This window comes from Ptychodera flava, chromosome 17 (genome assembly GCF_041260155.1).
Source record: "Ptychodera flava strain L36383 chromosome 17, AS_Pfla_20210202, whole genome shotgun sequence".
Lineage (NCBI taxonomy): Eukaryota > Metazoa > Hemichordata > Enteropneusta > Ptychoderidae > Ptychodera > Ptychodera flava.
Genome location: NC_091944.1, coordinates 31,040,031 through 31,062,003, shown reverse-complemented (window position 1 = coordinate 31,062,003; position 21,973 = coordinate 31,040,031). Strand labels below are relative to the sequence as shown.

Sequence of the window (21,973 nt, the reverse complement as noted above, 5' to 3'; positions counted from 1 at the left end):
GATCTGTCACCGTAATTAGAGTTGTCAATCTGTTGTGCCTTAGCGTGCCACGAATCTGACAAAATTCTTCTCGGTAACTGCAGAAGTAAACTGTGCACGCCCACCCTCTATCTGAACAGACAAGATCACCATTGTGAGGTCAAGAGGTGGACATCGATGGAGAAATCAGAGTCTCTCACGTGATGACTGCATCACTGTAAAAATCTGACGTGACAACATGCTACGGTGCAGAGAATATGTATTACGTTAAATATTTAAAACGATTAACTTTCTGGTTGTCCGTTAACTTGCTGACTTGACTATTCCAAATGGATGACTATTTCATGATAAATATCATTTTTTCTTGTTTTCATATCGAATTTCATTTTTCACGTCAAATTCAAAACAAAGCCGGAATAAAATCGTTAAACAATAAAATAATAGTCTCCCACGACATATTTCACATACATTTATTTACTGAAAGACGTACAACAATTAAGGCATTGTAAAAAAAGTATTCACCAACTTCATATATAATAATAATATCTTTGTCGTTTGCAGTAATCTTGAATGTATATCGGAGGTATAAAACACTTTTGGACGAAAGACATGTTAAAATTACATAGTACAATGTCAATGTGTAAATAGTACTGTAATGTATTTACATTTGCCAAGCATTGAAACTATTGTTCCATCTTCTTGTAAAATTATCTTCATTAAAGACCGGAACAACGATATTTCTGTGCAAGAAATGTCACGTGACCCAACTTCACGGGATTTTTTTTTGGGGGGGGGCTTGTTTTGGTTTTATTCTGTGCGTAATCGAATAGTTCGGAGGAGAATTTTTGCAATCATGCGTACTGATACGGGTAAATGGTGTCCAACGACAGAGCATCTGAGCACTGAGCCCTGACGAAGAATGGGAAATATTTTATAAGTAAACGTGATTCTCTTGATGACGTCACATAAGCATTATATTTGCTCGCATTATTCAACCGTGTTACTTGAAAAGGGGGTCACAGCCTGTGACCATACAGTTTTAAAACATACGAAAACTGACTGATCACACAAGTTTCTTGATTTGTGTAATTCTACGTCATTTCTCTTTTTTTTCTCTGAGAAATATTCCGTTTTTACTGTTTTCAGAACAGTGTGACCGATTGCATCATGAATTGGGTATCGTACCTTGGTATAATCGACCTATCATCGTCCATCGAGGCATACAAACCGCAGCGATACGCAGAGATCAACACTGATGGTAAAATTTCATCATATGCAATAAATGTAGAGGAATCCTTTCGTATCAAAGTCGAATATTTGCATACCAAAACTCACATTTAAAAAAAAAGTTTAGACTGTTAAGAACTGAACTTAATACTATCAAACGCCCTCGTTCACTTAAAACGTTGAAGAAGACTTTTCAGTGAGTTTGGCTGATACTGCGCATGATCAGACATCGTGTCACTCGATTCATTGACCAATCCGTGTCCGCCAGGGGATGCGAATCAAACTTGGCAAGATCTGGCTTGTCCGGAAGGACACTTCTGAGACTCAAAACAATTGGCATTATGATGGAGCTCGAATGATAAACAATGTGAAATGGTAGACACATTTGAGTTGTCATTTTGCGATAGCCTTGTATACGTGTCGATCTGGGCCTATGCAGACACATCATCACCTTCGTTTCCGCCGAAAAACATACAGACTGTATTTACTTCCCCGTCACCATCACTAACTTCATCATCACGATCGTCTCTGTTAGATGTGGTGTCTTCATCAAGGATGTTTGCCCGTGTTCGAGTGTCCTCCGTGGTTGGGCTTTCATTTCCTTCTGCAACGGGAATTTCATATTCGGTATTGCTATTGTCCTCTCTTTCACAAACACCCTTGCTCGGTGTTGAGTTTTCCTCACCCTCATTATTGACCTCCGGTGACGAACTTGACGATTCGTTTGGAAGACACGGCGTAATGTTATCGCTTGACAGCTCTGCATAGTTTGCTGCAGGTTGAGGTCGCCCGTCATCCTCATGATCAGGTTGTTCGCAGTTATCTCGCGTATCCCCCGACAGCGACGAACTCTCGTTCTCAACGAAATGAATCCCCGAGTCCGCTGTCTCGTTGTCGGAACCTTGCTGCAGGCTTTCGTTGTCGGCAGACGTAGTTTCTCCGCCCTCCTCCGCGGTGTCTACAATATTTTCCGTCGAATTGGAGAGTGCGAATTCATACGACGGCGGCGGTTCATCCGGGATTTCGTATGTGTTAAAATTTTGGTCATTGAGTGACGTCATTGACATCTCCAATGCAGGATTGTCGATGCCGAGTGATGATGGATCGTAGATCTCAGTATACTCAGGTGGTTCCTCGGAGTACGGTGGCGGCACCGGAGGCGATGCAGGCCCGTCAAATTCGAGGGTAGGAGATTCCAGCTGGTCAGAGCTTTCTCGTCGTGAACGTGATCTGTAATATACCATATTGCACACTTGAAAGTCAAATTCTATGCCACACTGCTTTATAACTCAAAATGTCACCTCACTAGTCTCATTTGTTTAGGTGACATATTATGTCTTCTCCTTAGGGGGTAGACTCCTCCTACCCCCTCCCCCCATTGCTTGTAATAGTGCGTACTGAAAAACTGCACCAACAAGATGAAATATGATATGTGGAATGGACGCATATTAAAAAGGGAGATCGTCGAAACTGCGCTCAAAGGTCGTATGGGACTCATACGACAAATGTAAACGCTATATCCAAGGTACGTTGGTGACTTAGGGAAGTTCAAATATGTTTGTCATAATTGACATTGTAAAATTAAAATGTTGCAGCTATGTTGGTGTGGTGCAAATACATTGTTTGTAAACAAGAAAGTCGCAGAGACGCAGTTCTGACACTCCCTCCCTATAACATTTTCTATCTGCACTCAGTTTCTGCAGTGAAATAATTCACCGACGGGTGCACAAAAGTGTGAGTCGCTACGATAAATAAAAGAAAAAAATAAAAACAGCAAAATATCTCTATCACCTTCTACTAGTGACGGCACCTCTGTGATTGTATTTTTTGTAACCGCACGCCAGCACGCATGCGCCGAAGATGACGACCAGAACCAAAAGAGTGAAGAGCCAATCGGAGGAAGATTCTGCAATAAATAAACAGATGGTCAACATGTGACATCCTCTATTATAATTGCAAATGAAATGATGAGAGTTATCTGTGAGAATGTCACGTGCACTGAAACCGATGGCATTTCCTAAAAGGATGATGTCAAATAATGGACCGAGCTTCAAGGACAATGTCGTCAGAATTGTGTAGCTAACTCTCGGTTGTGTCAAACTGACATACAGTATGACCAAAAGTCAGCAATACTGAATCCGCTCACAAACTGAGTCGAAAATTCTCTCGGTTTCGTTCCGAACTCCGTTAGTTAACTCCGAAATGCATGTGACTGTACGGGGAGATCATGAGTATAGTAACCTCGTCCAATGCCGGGACAGAGACTTGTTTCTTAGTCTTTTGAATAGCGAAGGGTCACATGAAACGTTGGGACAAGGATGCTTACTTCCACAGTTGTATTCATCGGTCCCTTGTGAGCAATGATAGTACCCGTCACAGACTAAATATTCGGCAATACACCAACGATCGTACATACAGAAATAGTCGTTTCCTTGACATGTCCTGGAGGCATCTGAAATCAAAAGTTAATAACTTAATTGTTAGCGATCAACGTTTCCAGCTCTGTTTTGCGTTGACATAAGTTTCCAGAGTACAAGAACCTACCACAAACGTTTACATAGTACTTACATACATAATTTTAAATATATATATATATATATATATATATATATATATATATATATATATATATATATATATATATATATAAAATGTATTATACAGACGTTCGAGGAAAGTTATTGTGCTGAGTATTCAAAAACGTCACCGTGCTAAGCAGATGTTGAGATCACGCAAAAAAAAAATGACAGTGAAAATGAACATGGGAGGACGTATTATTTTAATTAAATCGATCGAACCTACCGGCCTCGTAGAAAACTGTGTAGACCGCTTTGAATCCAGCACTGTTTCCGCCATTTTCATAGTGGTGGGTGGTGAACTTGACCGTCAGAGAGTTGTAACCAGAGGGCGACGTGAACCGGCCTCTGTCTTGCCTGCATAATACTCTACCGTTGGGAAGGATCGTTATGGAGTCATCCGTGGCGACATTGCACGATGAATCTAAAATCCAATGAAAAAGTATGCTACTGTAATATCACAAGGCAGAAAACTGTCAGGCTACAGGAAGCCAGTGAGATATGGACCGGGATCTAAGATCATCGATCTGAAAATGTACGTTGAATACAAAATGTTTCGGAACATTTCCTCCATATTTTGTAAGAGTTTATTTTAGCTCAAAGTTAAAAATATGGTACGTTTAATTTTCAAACATGCTGTCTCTTTCAAGCGCCATTTAATATTTGAACTTTTTATGTATTTTCAGGTATATTTGTAGTATTTGTGTTTCCCGCTCTTCTCTTAAAATCACGGTGTTCAACTCGTACGGTAACACCCATTGTGTTGGCATAGCAAATACTTGGTATTTTAACATACTTTACGCAGAAGAAAAAGAAAATGTATCTGTTTTATACGATGCAAATTAATGAACGTATAAAAAAACAGCTATTTCCTAAGGACAGAAATTCGGACGTTAAAACTTTTACAATTCCCATCTGGTCTACCATTTATTGGGGCTCATTTTAAAGCTCTTGGAGTAAAAAAGTTTCCATCGGATTATTTTTGTGAAAATAGGAAATTACATTTTCCCCATAGAGTGAACACAGTGATGGCGGCCATTTTGAATTTCACGAGTCGGTACATTTTCGATAATTTGATTTTCTAGTACCAAATTTTGCACTGTGACCTCCGATTTTTATTCTTGGTTTGCAAGGTGACTGCTTTAAAGCCCCAGTGCTGCTAACTTTTGATGATAATTTCACCATTTTTATTTTGAATGTGAATCATAATTCCTTGTTCTTCTCCCCAAAGAATGTTGATATACACAGTATTCAGCTTTTCAACTAAGCCCCTATGGTTGTAAACTGCATTGTTATTGTTGAAACTGACTTCTGGTCCGGACTAGAATCAAATGTAAACAATATTCATGCATTTTACACATATAGACGCTAAGTTGACAAGCTAAATAGTGGGTGTTTCAACATTCTTTGGGAGTAGAATAAGAAGTTGCAAATTGATTTATAAAATAAAAATAAGTGAAAAAAAATCGAAAGTAAGCAGCACTGGGGCTTTAATATATCTGTACGCGTACGGAAAGTGTGAGTAAAAACTTAATACTTTCGAGGCGCGCGAACTACCTTAATATAGCACCCCCCAAAAATGTGATTGCCTTGGTTACCTGTCGCTCTGAGGTCATTCTGAAAGATATCAATGTACACGTTTCTCATCTGCCCCGCCTTGGATCTTGATCTCACATACGTTGTCTTCATTTGCATAAGGCAATACACCGTAATCGTCGTGTGACAAGAGCAACCCTCCCCGATCTGTCAAAATTCTTGTGATGTTGTTGCATACTGGAAAATAAAATATTTTATGAAATCGTGGTCAGAAATTGACAATTATTGAGATTTATTAAAGCTACACCGTCTTTTTTTCCAAGTTTGCATATTGATATCCACGGTCCAAAATATTACATATATTGTGCAAAATATTAGAGATGGACATTCTTCTCTTCTGAATCGCTGTAGGTTGAGCTCATTGTGCGTTTAGAATAGCCTCGTCTTAGTCCGCTTCTCGTAATCATTTTGTAACAAGTTGGAACGAACTCCTTGGTCAATATTGAACTTCAATGCATGCATGGTATGACTCCATATCAAGCACTGTCTTTCATAAAAGGGTAAAACCCGGTACATTGAGAGGACTTGTTGTGAAATATTTCCCAGACTCACTACTTACATGTAACTCATAGACCCTACAGGAAACCTTTTCTGTAGTGTCTATTGTTTACTAGCTTGGTTTCAAAAAAGAAATTATATTCAAGTATTGAATGCAATGCCTTCGTTCTGAACACAAAGTACTATTAAAGTAAAAGCTATCCTCCCATATATGTCACAATTTTGGCTGCTATTTTGTTAGTAACACTTCACGCAGAAGTATGAGACTTATCGAGCCGCCATGACGACTTTGAAACCTGTCACGGCCAATACTGAACCTTGTCTCTCAGTTGGTAGATCGCCAGGAATAGAAAGGAAACGAGTTATGTTTGCCGTCAGCGAAGATGTATGAACAAATTATTATACACATTCAAAGCCATCAACGGGTCAGCTCAGACATACATCACACATCTGATTGAACAATACATAAAGCAGACCTCATGAGTTCCTGTTCCAGATTGCAAATCCCTGGGACAAAGCTAAAGATCATACGTAGACCGTTCATTTGCGTACTCTATGCCCCATGAAATTTTTTATCTGTTCAAATTTTAAAAGTTTCAAGTCTGAACTAAAAAGCACGTCTTTCAGAGGTTTTTTTTTGCTCAGCGCCAGTCAGTATCCCCGATGGATACTAGGTTATAAAATGTGATGGTGATAATGATGTTGTGGATGATAATACTCTTGTTGTTGTTGCTCTTCTTCTTCTTCTTCTTCATGATGATGATGATGATGATGATGATGGTGGTGGTGGTGGTGGTGGTGGTGTACAAATTAAACAGCTCGTCTCAAGAAAGAAGGAGCGTAAACGTCATGACATATTACACAATATTGACCGTCGACCCATTTAATGCCAATGCCGTCTAGAATATACTCACTGGAAACTGTTGACTGCGTCATTTTTGTGTTGCTAGGATAGCTAGGAAATTCATATAAAACCCTTCAAAATTGAAACTTGAATCTGATACAAACTGCACGGAGATGTAATGCCCACTGGTCATGATGGACGTTGGAGGCGGGAACCTGTTGAGTTTTTGTAACTTCCGCAGTATTGACCAATCACAGGCGAGTTGTAATCTCTACCGTCCTTTAAAATTACGTAGTCTGAGTCACAATGAGATGTGAACTGCAATTCAAACGCGGTAAAATTAACCTGTGGGGAAAAATAGCAAAATTGTTTATTGAAACAACTCATTTTCGAGAAGGTTCGCGTACGGGGGAATATTATTTTTTCCGATGGTTACTGTTGACATGAATGTGCAATAAAAGAAACCTAACAACATGTACGAATAGGGAAAGATAAAACAACAATTCTTCCTGCTGTCTTCTAGACTTTGGATCAATATTTCCGGAAAGTCAAAATATGAAGGATGAAAGTTGCATTGCATGTAACATAATGTCAAAAGCCTTTCATGATCATATCATAGCTACAGGTTTCCCTTTACTTTGCCTGTTTTATCATTTGGCGTATTTCCTATAGTGTTCCTTGAGAAACGGTCCGGAAACCTACCTCAACAATCATGGACACGGGTGACGTCGACACTCGGACTATGTACGTACAGTTTTGATCAGGCGGATAGATATCAGGGTGATAAGGTGAACCAAAGCCACTGTATCGGGTGATCTCATCGTCAAAAGCGCCCCCGCACTGGCCACTTGGCATGGTTGGAGGATTCCCTGTGCATATAACGAAAGGAAAAAGAAATACGAAATTGAGGAAGGAAATATTTTTACTCGACACAGAATTTAAAATAGTCAGTTTTTCTTTTGAATATTAAAAATACATTCGATCTGACTGTAGCTGCGGTCAAATGGATCGATAGGCACCTTAAATATGGTGCTGCATCTACATACAAAACGTCTTCAGCTTGAACAAGAACTATGACACAGATTATTTGCAGGTAGGAAATATTGTTCGTTTTCTTTCTCAAGACATCGCGATATTTTGATATACAAAACACAATCGGTGTATAATTGCTTGCGATATTGCTTAAAATTGTAAGAACATGGAGGTTCAATGTGCACTGCTTTCACATAGTGTGCCTGCATCTTCATCAATCACTGGGTCATGCAGAGTTTAACTCACCGCTTGGGATCTCCGTTGGTAGGGTGTCAAGTATGGCGTACTCGGCGTGGAAACCTGTGTGACCGTCAACGTTGGAAGGTCCTGAGATGAATTCAATATACATCCCGTCTGTTTCTCCGGTTACAATCAACGGTGGGGGCGATCTACCAATTCCCCCACAGTAGATACCGATGAGCGGGCCGTTTGCTCCCCAAGTTTCCTTGACAGATACGTAGTCTTCGTAGCATGAACCGCCTTTCAGGTCAAAGGTCAGGAATCGTAACTATGAAATAGATGTAGAACAGTTTCAGACCGAAATCGTTATTTTTAAACGCGCATTTTTGTTGTATGCCTCTGTGTGTGTGTGTGTGTGTGTGTATGAGAGAGAGAGAGAGAGAGAGAGAGAGAGAGAGAGAGAGAGAGAGAGAGAGAGAGAGAGAGAGAGATTTCCGCATTTGATTGGGTACGTTTCTTGATTACGTGGACGCCATTGCGTCCCAAGAACAAAGGATGACAGTGCACATAAGGGAAGGTTTTTTTTACCTTAATTTATAAGTTTTCTTTATGATGTAACTTTATTATGGGGATTTGTCTTTGCTTTTGGTCAGGATGAGCGACTTTTGTTCCAGAAACGGTTTACTTTTGGCGCTGTTTAATTTTCATATTTAGAGGTTGAGGACAGATTTATGAAGTCATACACAGAGGTGTTGCTCGACCCAACTTAAACTAAAAACGGGCATAAATGTATTTTCTATTTAATCTTTACATTTATTTTATCAGATTTAAAACAACTGCCAACGTTGTTTTCCCTCATCAATTACAGCCCGCGACCGGAATATTGACTTAACGAAAACTATTATCATGAGCATACACGCTCCGCATGACAGTGAACACACAAAGGTTAATCTGTTCTACATCACGCCCCCTTTCTTCAGTTTCAAATCAAACGATTTTAGACTTTCTTTTCTTGTTCTGTAGTGCCAACCAAAATAGCTAATACGGATAGAAACTATTGGTTGCCAGTTTTCCGTAGCAGTCATTTTAAAATAACGCGCCTATTAAGAGTGAGAGAATGCTAGTGCGGCAAGTCCGCCAAACATAGACTTGGGTCCCATGTACGAGCTGCCCTAGGCCTGCCAATATCCCCGAACACGTACATGAGTAGATTTCAAGGTGCTCCAGAAATGTCTCAAAAGAGAAATGTCTTAAATAACTTAAAAGAGTATTGAATATTGGCCAACTGTGTTTCTCGTTACTTGACGGGTGTTATCGATAAATCGTACGGTGGTCAATACATTGCAACTGACCTAGTCATCGTGTACAATAGAGTGATTGTCACCGAATGGACTACAAATACAAAGCAAAGCGTGACTAGGCCTACTCTACGAGAATTCTGTAATCTAGAGGGCGTGAACTGCAATTTGTCATAACAGAATGAAATTTTCATGAAAATTAATGACTAAAAGATGACTTTACCATAGTATTTGCTTGCCTGTGTAGCAATGTAGAGAAGCATTTTCCTATTTTGCAACAATTATACAAAGAAATTAAATAACTCCAGGACATATGTTCGTATATCGACCATGAAAGCGAGACTGCAAAGGCTATACGTAAGATTTTTACGTCATCATCCGTGTACTAACTCGGTATATTTTAGCATCAAACTGGATAATATGGTCGTGATCATGTTGTTATTGTGTGAGCATTTATTCCTCTGATGGTTATTGCCACATGTGAGACGTTTTATGAAAACATAATATGTTTTCATGTTTTTCTTTAATGAAATCATGCGAAGAGAACGCTTGCACGAGTATATACCGTTCCTTGTTTATTATCCCTACGACATTGCAACAGAGAACAATTTTAGCGTTCAAATTACCACTTGTGTCATAAGCTGTACATTTTAGCTACTTACTGAGACATATTTCAGAGATTCAGATTGTATCTGAACTCTGTAGACACACTTAGTGCCTGCAGGATAACTGTACGGATATCTCGGAGAATAAAATTCGTCTCTGATGGCGCTGTAAGTTCCTCCGCATTCACCGATCATTGGCGCGGTCGTCTGCGTTACCATTGACGTTGTCGGTTGTGTTGATATCACGCTTGAAGGTGACGTCATATCCGTTTTATTGGTAACCATGCCAGTTGATGTAAGACTTGAATGTGATATACTCGATTGTGATGACGACACTGATATATTGCTAGCTTGCGTCGGACTTTGCCTGTCCGTTATGCCGGTTGTCATGACGATTGGTGGACCTGTTCATAACAAACCATGCACAAAAAGGTACAAAACGTGCGTGATTAAAAATACCACTGTGCCAAAATTGAATTACTTTTCATTTTACTGATGCTCACAACAAATTTCAATTTCAATCATTAGAAGATTTTCCTCATTTAAATGATGAGATTCAAATGATTCTAAAGAGCGACAAGTTTATCTCTGCTCTTGATTTTGATATACTAATTAACACCGATGTATTTTGAGGGTGTGACTGTGGATATGGAGGTAAGATTCGACTTTGCTTGATCACTTTGCAGTTTCTATGGCGATATCTCACGATTCGGTTTGCTAAACAACAAATGCATGGAGAATGTCAAATTACTGCGAAAACATGGATTTTGTGACTTTATTTGTGAGAGAAAACTGACAAGATAATTTGGTCAAAGAAGTAAAGATGCCCCAGATCGCGTATTTGGAAGTCTACTAGTATCTCAGCAATCAACTGTTATCAATGGTACATGTCTACTAATGTTGTTCAATGTTGAATAAACTTCCTGTTTAATATAAAATAGAGTTTCAAAAAGTCTATAATGTTATTTGTCTAGGCGGAGTCCAAAAACTCTGCAAAAATTTGCGCAACTTGAACCAAAATTGACATGCAAAGGTTTTCATGGCAGATATGATAAGAACCCAAAACTAAGGAGAAAGCTTTGGATATGAGAGAGAGAGAGAGAGAGAGAGAGAGAGAGAGAGAGAGAGAGAGAGAGAGAGAGAGAGAGAGAGAGAGAGAGAGAGAGAGAGAGAGAGAGAGAGAGAGAGAGAGAGACAGACAGACAGACAGACAGACAGACAGACAGACAGACAGTACTATCATGGAAGCGCACATACCTTGCGTGAAAAAGGAAAGTGAAAATTCACGATTGGCTACTAGAAATACATTTCTTTTAAATTGCATTGCACACTGATCAATTTGACTTACCTGTTGTGACATTGTCATTCGATGTGGCCATAATTTGGCTGATCTGTTCAGTCGGCCTTGCAGTTGGGTCCGTGACAAAACTGCCAGTTATTGCATTCGGTGGATTTATAGGCAGTGGGCTGACTTTTTCGGTGAAATCCGCGAATACAAGCAGTCCAATTATAAAATAAGCTCTGGTAAGAAATATACTCATACTTTGCATAGTCCATAGCGCCATCACAGTTGGATAAAGATCGATCCTATGCCCTCTCTAACCCTATGGAGGAAATACAGACAAATACCGACTAAATTCACTCTGAAGAGAGACAACGATGGAAAATATTCAAATATGTTGAAATACATTCATGCAAACAACTGGTTATCTATGTATTGAAATCAAATTTAAAGCTCCATTAGCCGTATTTTTGATATCTTTATCACTACAACTGCTCTTTTCATTGGCAAGTTCTTGTTTTGCTCCCATAATCATGTCGATAAGTCGGTGCATGGTCAAGGAGAAACGCTAGAAGAAAAAAATACTTTTATTTTGATGTCCAAAATTAAATAGAACCTGATTAATTAAAGTCGCTTTTTTAAAAACAGTATCCACGACTAATTTTAGACAAAATGTACATATTCACGTACATTATTCAAACGTGACCGGCAACAGATATATGAGCAGAGTTTTAGGATAACTTAGGCGTTTGTACAGGGGAATGTAAAAGTCGGTTATTTGACTGCCACACGATCCCCATGTTAACAAAGATTACAAAATACAAATCACAGCATTACTCAATATCTAGTCTTTCAGAATATGTATACTTTCATGGGGTTACGAGCTCATATTTTGTAGAAAATTCAAATGATTGGCCATATACTCGTCCTGTAAGAGATGTTTGGTTGTAATCAAGGCGTGTTTAGGGAATATCGATTATGTATCACCAGTTATGGTGAGGTTCACATAGCAGTATGTAGGCACAGTAGACCAAAGGAGAGAAATCTCTCGATCGGGAGCCAAGATTTAAACCTAACACCTCCTCCCCTCCCCTCCCCGCCCACTCCGATCAGGAGACCGTCTCCCGATACGGAGACCATTTTCGATAGAATTTGAACAGTTCTGCGTTCTTTAATAGACATCGAGCATGAAAAGTGCACAAGTATTTTGTTTCAATATCAAATTCGAGTGTAGTTTTACACACAGATAAAAGTTCACTATCTCTTTCTTTGTATATTTCCAAATTTATTCAATAATGGTGTTATCTTCTGTGAAAAAAGGGATACAGTAAGTTGTCGCTTACATGAAGTGTATATTTTTGTCGCGTGGATCAACTCCATTTGTGCTTTTTCCCGTCAAACTCACGTCAAGGAATTCAAATGTATAACATATATTTCCAAACTGTCACACATCTGGAAGAAAGTCTCCCAGTCGTATCATATTTTCATAAAAGATAAACTTCTAAACGGGACAGCGGCTGTATAAAGTGCATAAAAAGTCCACAGTTGGCCTCCCGATCGGGAGTGGTGTGCACTGTATTTCTGTATTTCTATTAAAGTTCTACTATCATGGGTGTAGTCATGGCGGACATGTTCTGTTGTTGCCTAATAAATTTGACAATATGTGTTCAAGTTACCAGTCCAATTATTCACAGGACTCATCGCTGTTACTATCGCCGTCATTATCACCAGCATCAATGTAGTCGTCATTATTGTATACTTGTGCTCCAGAAAACGCTTTGCGGAACTGCCGAGAACTTCGTCCAAAACCACCGAAGAGAATCGGAGGACTAGCTCGTTGCTGCTATCCGCCTGTCTGTTTCCCATTACCTATGCACTTATTAGGGGCATCAACACGACGAGAACAATTCGACTGCGTTACAAAGGTCACTGCGAACCAGATTTAAATATTTTACGAAAATACGTGTGCGTAAACTATTGAGTACTATGACCTTTAATAAGTTGTACGTGTGTGACGTCAGTTCCCGATGAACTAGGTACCGATGACGAAACAGTATACACATATTGACTGGCCATGAGGGCAACAGCATACGTCTGTACCCCGAGGGACTGTGAGTCACCCCCAAAAACAGACTGTTTCCCGAGGCCGTAGGCCGAGGGAAACAGTCTGTTTTGGGGGTGACTCACAGGCCCGAGGGGTTAAAGACGTATGCTGTTGCCCTAATGGCCAGTCAATATGTGTTTTGTAACACATCTCATCCGTAGCCATGCATAAGAACGTACTATACACAAAACTTGTCGCGTGTACGCCTACGATGTAATATGTTGGAGTGGTTCAGTAAAGAAAAAGTTTTTCCCAAAAGGATCTGCAAAACGTTCAATACACCGTTGATTATAGTTTTGTCCGTATCGAGTCCTTGTTGAAAACCAAAGCATTCAATTCTTCTTCAGAAAGTAGGATAAACCAAGAAATTCTCGACTATCGTTTCGATCGGCCGCAGACGACATCTTTGTGTACATTCCGGTCCGCGTTCGCGTCAATGTCGTTTTTGACGTCAGCGGGCATCATTTTTCGGAACTGATGCCTGGCAGGCAACAGTTCAAACAAATGATGCCTGATGACGTCGTTTACGTGGATCAGCACAAAAAGAACGCATCCCACGTGACTATCAATTGGCGAATTAGAATACAGACTGCGGATGAGGTGTGTTACAACATAAATTGGGTGTCTCTGCTTCTCCTTACATTTTTCAACAGTAAGTCTGGATAATGCTAAAAATTAGCGTCAGTATTCGTTCTTTCAGCATATTCGCACTTGTAGTTTGCCAATTGGTATGAATGGAGAATAATTTCACAGCCGAACCTCAGATAGCGTACTATTCGCATCTATTTTTCAATAGAAACTGCTAATTATTGAGAATACTGAATGTTCAATCTCTGTGTAATGACTTTATCATTCGCGAGTGGGGCACCACAGTCAACGTCGGAAGATAGCATTTGAATTCCGACTTGATACACCATACTGTAGTTGTGAGTAACAATCGCATGTGAACAGACACCACCCACATCACTTTTTGATCGAAATATAGAATATCCTTGTGTCTCTGATCACTTCCAATATCTTCTTTTTTGTCTACAAATATGAATGTTACACCGTGCCGAGATTTTATACAATCTCAGCGTTGCCTCCAATGCCAGTACGTAAGTACGTGAATGCAAACTGAGTTGAACTTTGGTAAAATGGACGACGAACAACCTTTGCAAATGGTAAAAAATTAATGTGCAACTCACTACAGGAGGTACTGCTGTAATATCTGTGATGTTAAAAGGTAACTTCTCTATCGTTCGAGAAATACCTCTACCGTTGACTGTGTTGCAGCACTAATAAAATTACTAACCCACTTGACAGTGAATTCTTCATCGCGGGCATTGTAGCCTGGGACTGATGAACTTAATTCGAAAGATATGTTTTTATGCTTTTAAAAGCTAGGAAAACGAAAAATTTTTTGAACAAACTACAAACTCAAATAATCAATGATCATGTGATTCTAATATTTGACTTGAAACGCCATTAAATTTACTATCATGGTGTTTCGAGAAACCGTCACGTAATCTATGCTGTCAATGTTTGCCACAGATGTATTGCTCAGTAAAGAAATATGGAAGTCAAACTTTTCGCGGTGTAGTTTGTAGTATTGTGATATCTTCATGCTTTTAATCAGTGAAAATATAATATGCTGATGGACAAGGCACAAGGTATAGTGATATCTCTGTGCGTTCAATCAGTGACAATCATGGGTTGATGGATAAGACACTGATGTAAGATTAGAGTACAAAATGGCAATCACGAATGAGAGATGAGTGCAAATATCGTAAACTGTCGTTCGGGCAGTTATAGTCTGTAAAATGGCGCGCTTGATTATTGAGCTACAAACCAAATTTCATCCATTTGTTTCTTGTCACGACGACAAGAATCGTTCCACTTCCGTTAAAATATGGATGCTAAGGCACCGTTGCAAAAAATCGCTTGCCCTTGTAGTTTGTTTAATGAAAATCGTATTATAGTTAACACAGTCCATCGGCATTCCGATGGGTCGAGATCCCTGTGTTACATAATCCCTGTTTTTCTGTTTTAGAAATATTTGGCAACTTCGGAATCGCTGTGATTTCTAAAATACCTGTCCCCTATATCTACTGAATGGTTATTCGTTGGTGCGAGTACAAACAATAACAACAACAACGATATCAACAATACCGACAACAACAACAGTATTAACAAGATGAGACAAGCTATACTTTAGTAAATAAAATATTACGACCTCGACTGTATGTTGCAGGCCCTGTTATTTTCAGCTATACAAATACACCATTACCATTTGGGTCTCCATAAAATTTAATTTTCACTGTATTTTTTGTACTTTAGTCGCAGGCGATCATAAGTTCAGACAACAACAAAAACTGGGTGGCGCGTAGTTGTCGTTGGAACGCTTGTCAGGGAGTGGCTGCTCACTGACGAATTTATCAGTGAAATAAACATTACAACTATTTGTCTTAATGTCAGTCATTTTTGGGGATCAGGCGGCAGAATTCTGCTAGCCGTACCTGTTGATATCAGTTGGCCGTCACCCTATGCTACACGGAAACCACCACCTGTTGCAGTTCTCTGCTCAAGTCGGATCTGTTATCAGCTGCCCGAACAAGTCTTGTAAGCAACTGAACATCGAAATCGAATATTATGCCAGGCCCAATTCTAGTCTGGAACTGTTTTTGACAAGCTTTGCTAGAATAAGTAAAAATTCTGACTGTTTTAAATATGGTACCGCATGCGACCTTCATTGACGATGTTGTGTAACTTAACTATTCATGCAACACCTGAGTAATTCCATATATCATAGAACGCACAGCTGTATACATGAAGGCTACTTCGAACAATTCTGTACTCACGCACCCGGCTTTGGCGAAATGCCTACCTTAAGGGGAATCTTGGGATCTCACAGTCCTAAGAAACTCTTCACGTGACCAACATAGGCTAAGGAGGCGAGGTATCCGTTAGTGGCTTAAGAGTTTGAGATGACACCAGAAAGGAGAACGCGCTCGCCCCGTCCGCTATCTTTGTGGTCGATCCCGCGCGTGCCTGTCACCGACCTTGTCTGCACATGCGCACTCACAAGTACGACTTGTCGTTCACCGATAGTTGAGACCTGTACCTTTTGCGCGGCGATAATATATTTGGCGACCTGATAATTTGAACGCCCGTTTGACTCTACAGTGTGGTCAGCTGAATTTTTCCATCGAATACAGTGCAGCAGTCGATGACTTCGATAACAACATTTAGACGAAATACGTTTGCAAGGTTTAATATTTTGTCAGATTCATTATTTATGCCTCCACCTTTGCCATCATTGACTGAAATTTCGGACATAGAGTGTCTATGAAATTACGACAATTTATATGTTATCGCCACGCACACACATATATATGTGTTCAGCTTTCAGTGATCGCGAGTAGCACACGCCTTGAAAATTTGACAGCTCGTACTTTTGTAACAGTAGCTGAAAACAACTGATTGCACAATAGGTCCAAAGTCGACGTATCTCAGTGGAATAACAAGATAATTGTCATGATGGTCATCTCGAACGTGGGCCATTACGGACTAATAATATTCAACTAGTCTGTGTTGATGACTCATTGAATATACCGATGAGCAAAATAGATATAGTCACATATGTCACCAACGACACAGTTACACCGCCGAACTGTCATCTGTAACAAAGTGGTATACACACCTCCAGTGACACACCCCTATTTACAAGTACAGTAACTGTGGGACGCTCGGGGGAGCCCTTCTGGTTATCAAATTTTTCATGATAATCCTGATACGTCGATGGAATGAATGTAGCTCAAAATTTGCGGCCGCGTCATAACCCTTTCGAATACGATATAAAAATAATATGATGGTCACCTTTCTAATTATAGATTTTGTGATAGCGTCAGTGTCGTACAGCTGGCCTTTCGACTTCTGTCCTATTTCAATCACTCCGTGTTTAGCGTTTTTCCTCCTCAGTTTTCCGAATACGCGCATTTACACATTTCATCTTTGTACTCAACATTATTTTATCCGTCAGTTAATCGGGATGTCATATTATATGCTTCATCTAGCAGGCGCAGCCGACGAACAATGCACTTTTAAAGGGGTCTTTACTATGACAAGATATATCGTGCATGACTAGTTATGTAAACTGACTAATTTTAAGTCATGAGGGTAATTAATTTGCTGTTCATAATTTGCCCTCCTACTGAAAATTTTTGCACGTACCCTCCCGCACTCAAACTTAATTTTTACCAATTCCCCACTTATTTTTGCATTTTCCCCTCCCCCTGTCAATTTTTAAGGTCCCCTGCCCTGTGGCGAAAAAAATTGCAGATTTCCACTGCCCTCGAAAAAAATTCCCTCAATATTTGTCATTCCATTTCCCCTGCAGACATGAAGCTACCCTACCCTGAGATGGAAAATGCCTGTCGATTTTCCCATGCCCTGTGAAAACATTTCCCCTGAAAATTAACATTCCCATGCAGACACACACTGCAGTGGCCTTCTACCCGAAACACCATGGCTCAACTTCCCCTGTAGCTTCCCCTCTCTCCTCGTTTTTCGCTAAGCCCAGTCCCCGGGACAATCAACCGATATCTAGCTCTACCCAGCCCGTCAAAAATTTGCTCCCCTGCCACCTAAAAATATGTCACCTGCCTAAGCAAATTAAAATTTCCCCCTGCCCTAAAAATTGCTCCCGGAGTAGCTTTTTCGATGAATAGCTCCGTTGGCAGCACCTGATCTAGTCGCTCGCTCCGCGCCTCACAAACTCGTCCTATTACGTCACATCTCCCACGTGGCAATAATCTGAACTCACACACGTATACTTTTCCTGTAACTGGATACTACATGTACCTCAACGATGCATGTTTATCCACCTGACTTTCCATTCATCCATTTTACATGTGTCTGTCTCTCTGCTCTTTTCCATCTTCTGTTTCCCCATGGAACCCCTATGTTCGACTCCCCTTACGGTGACTGCCCATGTCTCAGTGTCAGTATAGATCTCACATGTCTGTCAGTCTGCCAATTGGTCAGTATGCTCAGGGCCATAAATTCATCATTCCGTCCTGCTTTCAGTCACGTGTATCTTATTAAGATTGTCTCTGTCGCTCCAGCTGCGATGTCGCTATCGTACACCTGTGATCCGCAAAGCGTTCTCTTTCCTCTTTATATTTCTGTCTTTCTTCCTCTCTCTGTCTCTTTCTGTAGTTCTTGTCTCTGTTGGTCTGTATGTCTCTCCTCTTTATGTCTGTCTGTCTGTCTCTCAAACACACAGGCACGTGGCATACGTAAAACACTGATAAAAGCGTACATATTCTTTACACAAACGTAACTTGTCAGGATATTATGACATCGTACAGTAAATAATTCTTGAGCTTCTGATCCACAGAGCACTGATCATAAACATCAACCCATGATAAATGATGAACAGTATACACATATTGACTGGCCATGAGGGCAACAGCATACGTCTGTACCCCGAGGGACTGTGAGTCACCCCCAAAAAACAGACTGTTTCCCGAGGCCGTAGGCCGAGGGAAACAGTCTGTTTTTGGGGGTGACTCACAGGCCCGAGGGGTTAAAGACGTATGCTGTTGCCCTAATGGCCAGTCAATATGTGTTTTGTAACACATCTCATCCGTAGCCATGCATAAGAACGTACTATACACAAAACTTGTCGCGTGTACGCCTACGATGTAATATGTTGGAGTGGTTCAGTAAAGAAAAAGTTTTCCCGAAAGGATCTGCAAAACGTTCAATACACCGTTGATTATAGTTTTGTCCGTATCGAGTCCTTGTTGGAAACCAAAGCATTCAATTCTTCTTCAGAAAGTAGGATAAACCAAGAAATTTCTCGACTATCGTTTCGATCGGCCGCAGACGACATCTTTGTGTACATTCCGGTCCGCGTTCGCGTCAATGTCGTTTTTGACGTCAGCGGGCATCATTTTTCGGAACTGATGCCTGGCAGGCAACAGTTCAAACAAATGATGCCTGATGACGTCGTTTACGTGGATCAGCACAAAAGAACGCATCCCACGTGACTATCAATTGGCGAATTAGAATACAGACTGCGGATGAGGTGTGTTACAATAGCGACTGCCACCCTCTACCTGCTACACTCAGACATGCCATTATGATAATTCGCATCATTAGTTGCCATGGGTCAGGTAGCACTAGCGATCACTGCATACATCACGAGCCAGGCAGTACAACTACTACTATCATTAAAGCTTACTAAATCTTTCACTTTGGCTGCTTGTATCATAGTGAACAAAGTTCATAGGTGATTTGGAACACAAAGAGCTATCCAAATTCCACAGCTATGCCTACCAATAATCTTCAAAGAGTACGGGTTGTTTCGTCAAGTGTCAAACCTGCACTGCGCATGACTTTGAAACTTATTTTTGAGAGACAATTACAGATTGCGTGGCAACATGAACCCGACAAGAAAAGACTTGACTGGATTTACGATATTTACTCTTGTAAAGATCAACGTATATGTATATGCGATATAAATAATTTCTCTACCAATCCGAACAACAATTCGTAAGTTTTGATTCTTTGACTGTCCGTTTTGGAATCATTAATTCTCTGGTTTTTCGAAACGTTCAGTCCATCGAATCAATGGTAATTTCGCTCCAATTTTCCAACTAAGATTAAACGAACTTCCGCATAGTTTTATAATTATATCATGTATTGATCATAGGAATTCCTTGAATGATTTCCTAATTATAAAAAAATACATCGGGTGTCTTTCTCATTTCAGCTCACTGATCCGGAAAATTCAGAAATTTGTTTCGACTTCTTCATTTACACGACTGAACGATGCGGGAGCCATCACAGAACCGTCTCTTCATATGTGTTCCTAGGTCATAGCTTACTGACTGGGTTTTTAGTAAACAGCGATATTTGATATAAGTATTCCTACTCTACTGATACGGAGTGAGAAGGGCGTAGAAATAACGCAACATTTTGGTACAAGAAAATTAGACGATAACATTTAAATAAAAAATTACAATATTTCCTACTTGACATTCTGTAGTGTCTATATCTTCATCGGATTTGCGATTTTGACGAATATTTTTACACTTTGTTTGTATTTCGTCGCACATAATTTCTGCCGGTCTGAAATTGCTACATACCTGATTGACAGTCGAGACTCAGCGTTGAAATTTTCAAGTTATAGACTGCCCGCATTATCAAGCAGGATATTCATGACCTCAGCAGAACAAGAATGTGAGTCAGATTTGGCCAGTGGTCGCCCCGACAAGATGGCCGCTGCAGAGTGCCCAGTCACGGCAGACATGCGCATTTAGACAACAAAGCAAACTGACCCTTTATTCCACTTTACTAAATGAATACGTGACTGATTCCCGTCGGCAGAAACTCCCCACGTAATTATTGTTCTCGCATGCCACCGTTGTGATGACGTCATGTATACGAGGAAACTGTTAATTGGTTGAATTAACAAAGAATTACAAAATCTATTTTTAAAATATTCAAGACGACATACTCACATAGTCTTCGAACTTTGTTCGGTGCTACATCATCTGCGTGTAGGTGTTACAGTGTTGCTCTACACGACATTACCGCTTCTGGTACCAGTCACACATTAACGATCCAAACTATCGCCGTACCTGACGTATCGAGTGTTTTTTATAAAAGCAGATGTGCGGTTCCCGTTTTTCGCATTGTCGGTGATGATCGATTCTTTAAACTTCTCCTTTTTTCTGTTTTAGCTGAATATTAGCATAACAATAATTCTGTCAGCAGAGAGACGTCAACTTATGGCAATAAATCACAAGACCCATATAAATCACGCAGTATGAAATCATATTCGCCAATGTCGACAACTTCATTTCGCTGACGCCCTCAACGTCGTTCACATTTTGTTTCTTTCTGTGCGTCAGTAGTTTGGTCCAAAAATTGCTGATGAGCTATGAACTTGCATTTATGCGAACGTAAGGTTTAACACTTGCGCGCGCTCTATCTCTCTCCCGCCATCCCCCCCTCTCTTTCTGTCTCTTTCTCTCTCTTCCTGTTTTCGCAGTGTCGGTGATGATCGACACTTTAACAAACTTCTCCCTTTTCTGTTCTGGCTGAATATTAGCACAACAATTATTCTGCCAGCAGACGTTAAAGCCCCAATAGCTGCGAATTTTATGCACTATTTTCATGATTTTATTTTCAAACCAAAGTTGGTTCATGTACAGAAATATCACAGTGACTGCCTGCTGATTTGGACCATGCCTACACGTTTTAACAGGCTGAATAATAAACGGATGCCGCACTCAAAAAATGGCGCCCCCAGGGAATTAGTAGAAACAAGCACAGTATTTCCTGCACATACACATTTTGATCATACAAGAAACCAGCATGATGCCATGCACTTGATTGCACAACACACAATATCCAACATTTTGTTGTTGTAATCTTTATTTTCTCTGTCATGTGATTTGTCTTTGAAAACGTGGCGAAAAATCTGAAATGATGTTTAAAACGTTTGAATTTACATGCCACTTTCGACACTTATGACAGTGTTATACACTTTTTCAGTCTTTAATGGGTCTTATTCAAAGAAAACTCTTGGAATACTGAGGATATTTTGAGATCGGTTTATTACACAGTCGCAGCTATTGAGGCTTTCACTCACGCATGCTACTTGACATGATACCATTGACTTTACAAGGATTGTATTTGTCCAAAGAGTTCACATTTAAAGAGCTAATAGTTGTAATTTTTTTACCTGCTTATGCCG

At 40.1% G+C, this 21,973-nt stretch overlaps 1 protein-coding gene across 5 annotated transcripts; it reads right to left on the bottom strand.

Moving 5' to 3' along the window:
* Positions 1-433: 433 nt before the first annotated feature.
* Positions 434-20,992, bottom strand: LOC139116050 (dentin sialophosphoprotein-like). Of its 5 annotated transcripts, none has more exons than XR_011548229.1 (8): positions 20,729-20,992; positions 11,184-11,439; positions 9,893-10,239; positions 7,999-8,260; positions 7,423-7,589; positions 6,791-7,065; positions 5,381-5,555; positions 4,072-4,206 (listed from the first exon to the last, which is right to left on the bottom strand). XR_011548229.1 is itself a non-coding variant. In XM_070678555.1 (6 exons), exons 2-6 carry the CDS (start codon positions 5,475-5,477, stop codon positions 1,638-1,640), a joined length of 1,335 nt encoding a protein of 444 aa, XP_070534656.1. In that variant the 5' UTR covers positions 5,478-5,555; positions 6,791-7,065; the 3' UTR covers positions 434-1,637. The 5 variants fall into 5 exon arrangements, 1 of the variants encoding a protein (XP_070534656.1); XR_011548227.1 differs by having other exon boundaries at positions 20,733-20,992; XR_011548228.1 differs by lacking the exon at positions 20,729-20,992 and adding an exon at positions 20,358-20,513.
* Positions 20,993-21,973: the final 981 nt, after the last annotated feature.